Source organism: Pteropus alecto, unplaced genomic scaffold, assembly GCF_000325575.1.
Source record: "Pteropus alecto unplaced genomic scaffold, ASM32557v1 scaffold251, whole genome shotgun sequence".
Taxonomy (NCBI): domain Eukaryota; kingdom Metazoa; phylum Chordata; class Mammalia; order Chiroptera; family Pteropodidae; genus Pteropus; species Pteropus alecto.
Genome location: NW_006431048.1, coordinates 1,331,315 through 1,339,210, shown reverse-complemented (window position 1 = coordinate 1,339,210; position 7,896 = coordinate 1,331,315). Strand labels below are relative to the sequence as shown.

At 33.0% G+C, this 7,896-nt stretch overlaps 1 protein-coding gene across 2 annotated transcripts in view; it reads right to left on the bottom strand.

Annotated features, from left to right (window-relative positions):
- Window positions 1-7,896, bottom strand: part of STXBP5L (syntaxin binding protein 5 like) — a 257,780-nt gene that overhangs the window by 249,483 nt on the left and 401 nt on the right. The window contains exon 2 of one of the 2 annotated variants that reach the window (XM_006905548.2): window positions 6,981-7,165. In XM_006905548.2, coding sequence (XP_006905610.1) covers window positions 6,981-7,157 — 177 coding nt within the window. In that variant the 5' untranslated portion in view covers window positions 7,158-7,165. Of the gene's footprint in view, window positions 1-6,980; window positions 7,166-7,896 lie in introns of those variants that run through there. The other variant, XM_006905549.1, reaches the window with a different exon arrangement.

Below are 7,896 nucleotides of genomic sequence, written 5' to 3'. Positions count from 1 at the left end.
GGGAAAGAAATAAAACATGAAGATAGAACAGCAGCTCATAACAACTAACCTGAGCAGAGGGACTAAGAGAGACAAAAAATCTTAAATTTTTTTGTAGTGTGAAGTTACAAGAAGAAAGTAGTTTGGTGGTTTCATCAAACTACTATCATTCCTTTAAAAGTAATCCTTTCACTGGATTAAGAGGATTAAGAAAACCCTGACATGATATTTAGTTAGCTTTGCTGGTGGTCCCCCAGGGTTCTTTAATCCTGGTTCCTCAAGATCAACCTGAGTATCTGGATTCTTGTCAAATATCATGGTTTCTCCTGCATCACTTTTGCCTCTACTCCTGCAGGTCCTGCATCTTCCATCTTGAATCTTAATCTCTGCCTATATTTGATCTCATTAAAGTAAGCAAATACATTTAGACAAATTGCCTTCTGTGACTATGCCCTATGCGCCCTTTGCCTGAATCTTCGCCAGACTCAGTTAAGTTTCTTGGTATGACTCATTCAGCATCCTGGCCATCCAACTACCAAATATAATGCTGTCCCCAAAAAATATATATATTTGCTAAGAATAGTATTTTATTTCACATGCTTTCCTATTTACAAATATCTGTTTGCTAGTGTAAGAGTAACTAAAAATGAGAGGTTAGAAAATAGAAGTGAGGCTACTCTGGCATTGTAAAATATTTGCAGTGATACAGGCCAGATAATTACTCTGGAATTCAGTTAAAATAACTGGTTTAGCTGATGTCACACACACAGCTCAGGTGAAAAATTAAGAGTATTATAGGTAGCTCACCTCGTTCAAACTATTACATATGCAACAGAGCTTCCTATAGGATTTTTAAAAATTAGTTTCATTTTTATAAATAGTTTTATTTCTGCAGCAAATAAAATTTTGTATTTACCTGGCTATACAAAAATATTAAATTGATTGCTGGGTTGAATTCTCAGAAAAACAAGAATTACCTCAAATCTTCTATTTATCTCCTAGAGTTAAAAAGCTTCTATTTGCCTGCTAAGAAATACTGTGTGAAGGAATAAAATATATTGTCTCAAAATAGAGAAAAGAAAACATAAATTGTGAATAAATGAAGAAATTTTACAAATGAAAAGAGCTCAAAACATTGTTATACTTAGTATAGTTGTTTTCAAGTATACTATTTCAAGTATATGATTTTACTAAACAATAGCTATTGTGTATTATGTTCTATATAATTATATAACGATTTTAAATCATTTTGAATTAATAATTATGTAACAAATTCAAATTATATAACAAATTCAAATTAACCAATATTAATTCTTGGCTGTTGATCAACAAGAAAAATTTCTCTTATCTAGGTACTGAAGCAGGACTGCTTAGCAACATATTATAGCAACTTTAGCTTCAAAAGCTACTTTAGAAATAATAAGTTGCTAAAAGAGAAAAAAATGCAGCCTCTAACAGCTATCAGCTGAAGATTGCCTGGTACTAATAGCTAGGCTACCGTGATCACCTGTGAAACATGAACAGTTTCACAGAAAATCATCAGACAAGGCCCCTTTATGACCATGATGAAGCAAGACGAAAACAAAACCACTACAAGGTCATGTCTGGGTACAGATAAATGTAAGAACCTTGCGCAAACCACACTAATGATTAAACGTTCCCCTCATCCAACGATCACAACGGTGCCTTCTTTAGTAATTAGAGTTTAGCCTATGCCATTCTCCTTGCTCCTTAGATAAAAGTCCTTAGGATACATAATGACAGAATTGTCCCCCATTTTCTGACAACACTCAGTTATGCTTCTTTGAGCTTTCCTAAAATCAGCTAACACAATCTCAAACCCTGTAACAAGCCCTAATCCTGTAATAAGTTCTTTCTAACACCCTCTTACTGAGATGTCTCATAATTCCCTTTGGTGCGCAATCTCCCTGGTTGTGATAAACCCAACTTTGTTTGACTATAGGTATGCAGTCTCTAGTTGATGAGCATAGACACTTCGTTTCTTTTCAAATATTCTAAAACCCAGTCTACACATTATTTTGACCGGTCTTTTTAGCTGGAAAATTAAGTCAGTATGATATTGACATAAGAACAGGCAGAGATGGAAGGACACTGTTATCTCAGATACAAATACTAGTACATACCAAAAGTTAATATATAACAAAGGAGCATCACAATCTGTAGAAAAATAATAAATTGTATGAGAAAATGGATTGGCTATTTGAAAGGAAAAATCATTTTAGAAACACACTGTACACCAAAACAAGTTCTGTTTGAACAAAAAGTTAAAATATAAAAGATCAAAACACCAAAAAAAGAAAATAGAAATGAATATTTAATCAAAACTGAATTTTAAAGGCATTTCATTGCTTAGGAGATAAAAAGGAAGGGATCAAAGATTGAACTATATAAAAAAAAAATAACTGTCACTATAAATAAAATCTTTTATAAACATCATTATTTTGACAATTAAGTAAAAACAAAAACCCAATTTCATCTTATGAGGGACAAAAACAATTCAAAAGCTTAAAATTGGGCTCCTATTTGAAACTTTTAATGAATATAGTCAAAGTTATTGTTATTAAGGTAATATGTAAATGATTTATAGAACTCTAATGTGGGAAACCAATAAATTATCTTGTCATTAAAAGTAAACTATGGAACTTAGCTCTATGGTTTTATTACACACATATCTTCAAGTAAAGGCAGAAGGGACTTTAGAGAAACATACTAAACTTCAAGAAGTAGGAATTAGGGTTAATCACTAGTAATAATCTTACAGATAAATTTGCAAATTATGGATGATTTCAAATCAGTTCTATACTGAAATATACGCAAAGTATGACAGCACTGCTTGTTTTTAAGAACATAAGAACTTCCATATTGAATGAGACCAACAACCCAATTTGCTGACAATATGCTACCACCAAAGGACCTTTTGTGAGAAAATGTGATTGTTCTCTACGGTAATTTTAAAAAATTATAAACATAATTCCTACAAGTCCACAATCTCTTCCTCAAACTTACCCCTGCACCCTTATGGTCCTAGGAGAGCCTAAAGTACTGAATAATCTGGCTTTGGTTTCTGGTTCTTAAAATTTTTTTTTTAATTTTAATTCTTTTTGGTTCTTAAACTAATTAACGTCTGAGTTCTAACATGGTAACTTAATTCTTCTGGTTTGCATCCATTACTATTCTTAAAGATGCCCATCCTCTACTGTCCATTTTGGTGACAGGAGCATGAAGTCCTTGTGAGATGCTTTATCCACAGCAACGTATCCCACAATGTCAATTATACTACCTTTTATTCTATTAGTTTTGTAAATTATAGAATGAGACAAGTCCACCCATCTCAGGGAATCTTGTATAGTTCTTTTAATGAATGAAAATGTAGAACTGTGGAACTGTGACAATGGTCTTGTGCCAATCTCATTTACAGAACCTCCCAAGTAAAATGACGTAAAATTAGAAGAAAGTGAAGACCATGAAAAACCTGAAGATGAGATAATAGTCAGAGATACCTAGGTACTAATCTTTTTTCATCTTTCCATAGTTCTGGAAAGCCCAACTCTCCACAGTCCACACCTGTGTTTCTTATTTTATACATATTTATCTGGCAATATCTGATATTATGTCTTGTATGAAGATCATAATTACAAATCTATTTCCATACAGAAGATATGCTAGTTATCTACATGTTGGCTCTGACACCGTGATAATTTATAAAAATAGTTTAAAAGTGTTAATGAATACTGAATTGGCTAATTTGAGTGTATTCAAAACTTTAGGGACAATGCCATCTGGTTCTGGTGATATATTTATTTTTGTCTATTTCGTTAATTCGGTCTAGAACATTCCATGTTTGTCACTGTCGATCTAATACTTCTGATTCCCTTAAAAATCATTTAAGGGAATATTTCTAATAACTTCCTCGATAAAAGCTGAAGTGAATTTAATTGAATCTTTCTAAAATCTCCTTTGCCATATCTTTTTGAAATTACATACCATGTTCCATGTTACATAAAAACAGGGAAATCATTCAGTGAAAGAGTGACATAAAGTGGTGTCACTCTTTCACTGAATGGTTTCCCTGTTTTCATGTAATATAAAATTTATTTTTTCCTGATCTCGAATCAAAATTCTTCTACTATTTCTGTATTTTTTAACTTCTTATAGATGTGTACAGATTATAAAGCTTGCAGCTTTACACTTTTACTTTTTAAGGCTACCAAATGTCATACTACCTGCCTATGGAAGCTATTATACAATAAAAATCAATAATTGTAATACAATAAAAAGCATATATATGTAGATTGACTGTACAGCTTACTTTAAGATGTATGCCAATGAACTACCATAATACTTATTTAATGCATGTTATTTAATGGAGTTTCACATAAGACTTGCTTATGGAGCATCACTGCTCTAGGGAAACCAATGTAGAATTTTTAGCAAGGAAATGATATAATTAACATTATAATTCAGAAATAGCCATTATTATAACAAAATGAATTGGAATAGGGTAAAACAAGAGGTGAGAAGATCAGTTAGGAAGTGATTTCAAGAGACTAAGCAAGAAAATATGATGGAATAAATAAGTACTGAAGAAGACAAAAGAAATTATATTTCAAAAATACTGAGGAAACAGAATAGATAGGATTATATGACCAATCAGATAATAGAAAGAAGGATGGTTTTCCAAAGAGCAGGTTCTAGATGTATACTTTAATTTTGATCATGTTGAAAAGGTATAAGTATCCAGAAGGTGCCAACTGCTTAGTACTCAGAATAGAATGTTCTTTGCACATTTAATCAGTGAGTCTAAATGAAGTCCCCAATTTAGTAACAGCTGTAATTTTGGAATTTCCTTAATCTATTTTTATATATTTTATTATAGTTCAAGTAACCTAAATTACAGTCATAACCGCTTTTCGAAATTAACTAAATTCCTATCCAAAGACGCCATAGTACTTTACCCATTTAGTAAGATTCCAATACTATTTCAGTGTTCAGCTTATATAGCTATCTATCCTTATAATTTCTTTGAAAATTATTACCTGATATTATTATAACCCACTGGTGATAGTCATTCCACAAAAAAACAAGGTGATTTTAAAACTTTACCAGTAATATATACATTTTGTCATCTTTTCCAATTTACAAATTGCTTCACCTAATTGTCTTAATTGATCTTCCTGATAAACGTCTTACATAAGAAAAGGGGGTCAAATATATGGTGATGGAAGGAGACTAAACTATGGGTGGTGAGCACATAATGCAAAACACAGATGGTATATTATAGAACTGTACACTTGAAACTTACATAATCTTATTAACCAATGTCACTCCAATAAATTTAATGAAAAAAAAGAAGAGTGAAAATACTTACTAGTATACTACAGATGAAAAAAAACAAGGCTCAAGGAAGATAAATGTCTTGCCCAAGATTATATGGCTGACAAGTGGCAGAGCTTTAATTAAAATACAATTTTCCAATTCCAAGGCCAGTGCTCTTCCTACCATGCCATGTTTTTGAAGTATTACATATTTAACCTGCCATTTTCCATTACTATCTCTTAACTAAAGAAATAGGAAGGTGACTATAATCCCATTTTACTCTCTTGTATTAATTCATTTCCCAATTTTTTTAATTTAAAACATTCTCTACCAGCTTTATAACCTCAACAGCCTAATGCCATTCAGTTTCAGAAGCCTACCTTCTCTATACCAATTTTACCTTTACTAAAACTCTCCTCCATCACTACCACATTCACGACTGAGAGAATTTGAAATTTTTTTCAGAATCTTGAAGTGGAACTAGTAATACATCAAAGATTAGAGAATCAGGGCATAATTCTCTTGCCTAGAAGTTCAAATTTGGCCTCCAGGATTCTGTTTACTTATTTATCTTATGACCACTATTTAGCCCCTTCCATAATCTGATGAGATATCTATTGTTTCAAGTTGAAGACAGAATTGTGTAAACTTTGTATACAAAACTGCATTGTATATAAACCTCATAGGGTAGGTTAAACTGTTGATCTAATTCTATATAAACTTGCTTTTATGTAAATTAATTTACAATAGTTTAATAACTATAGATTTAATGTTTTTATAATAAAACTACTGGGAATAGAGACTACGGTAATTATTGAAATGTATCTCATTATACACTGTTTACTACAAAAATAATTTTAATAATTTCAAAAAATTGTTGAAGTAAAAAATTTAATAATTTCTGTGATTTCAAAAGTTTACTGTTTTTCTTATGTATTCAAACACATTTATAAAATCATATTCATTTGTTCTCATCTCTTGCCATCGAAAACTCTTTTGCTTATTAAACAGAAGTTCAACATTAAAGTACAATTATCTAAAATGTTTCCTTACTAAACCAGAACACAGGCTATTTTTTTCTTTCAAGTATTACAAGTTCTTACAAGTATTAAGCGCATGGTATTTGTTTGTTTGTTTAGAGTTTAAGACTCTGGGGGTGTTTTTATTCAAAATTTAAACAATGAATTCTTAAAAATTCCATTAGATCTATTAAAATGGATATATTCATCTAGCTATTATCTAGTTAATTCTAGCAACATTTTAAGAGCTTTAATCATTTACTGAACAGTGAAATAAAAATAAAATTAGTTTCTCTGAATGACATCACGGAATTAACCACAATGACAATTTTCTCCTTCAATTTACTACTTTACATAAATATTACATTAAAATTTTTGTCAACTATTGGGCCTTAACATCATCTTGCAAATTCTATTTTTATGCTTGCCTATTTCCCTCTTAAACTACCATGGCCATTTAAGTTGATGTCTGGAACATTTTTGTTAATTCAAACTGACCTATCCACAGAATTCTCTGCAGCAGACTCTTTGATGCTGGCACTTCAACAAATTCCCGTCGCATGTGTGCGTGTGTTTTTTAATACTTCTTTCCCCCATAACAGTAAAATAAAGAAACAATAGTCTTTAAGTCAATTCTAAACTTACCTTGCAAATCTGGAAATACTCTGAAGTCAGGGTTTCCTGAATTTCTTCTCTGAGAACCCCTGCAGTCCCTCCTGGATGCACGGAACCACTACCACTGTTACTGCCACTGCTGCTACCACTGCCAGGGGAGGAGGCAGTTAAGCCATCCAAAACTTTTCGGAAATTAAACTTCTTCATTTTAAAAACTGTTGAGAAATTCAAAGGAAAGGGTGACTTAACACACAGAATTACACTTAGGTGTTTAGCTTTTCATTAATCAAGGCAGTAGCCAGTCCCCATTTTATGAGCATGGGCTATGAAGGACTAAAAAATAAATGGATAAATAAAAAAAAGAGTCAGGCTTCATGCTGTCAAATTTTAATTCTAAAAAGCATATCCTTCAAAACCAAAAACCACAACTCCAAAAGCAACAGTATTTTCTCTTCATACATCAAATTTTCAAGGGCTTTATCCCTAGCTGGTGCTACGCTTTATCAGCACTGGGGTAAAAATAAAAGGCAGTGTCATCGTCGTCATTAGCATTATATCATCATTATTATACAATCAAACCAGAGCCCAACAGACCAAGAGTCTCCCTCTGTTAAGGGCGGGCTTTCCTACTAAAGGTTCAGCTCAGAATATTTTATTGACAGAAAAATGATTGGGGTGGGGGGGAGCAGTATTTACTCCGCCACCACCTTCTGGGCTCTCCCCCATCATCTTCAATGCTCCCTTTTTCTCAATGGGAAATGTAGGGGGGGGGCTTTTCCCATTCTCCACCTGCAACAGCCCGGACCCCAAAGCATCCGCGAGAGACCCAGGGCAACAGCCAACAGGAGGAGCGAGTGGCGGCGCCTGCTGCCCCCGCTTCTCCCTCCGCCTCCCCCGCTTCCCTCCCAGCATCTCCCGACCCCATCCTTCCTTCACGGCTCAAACC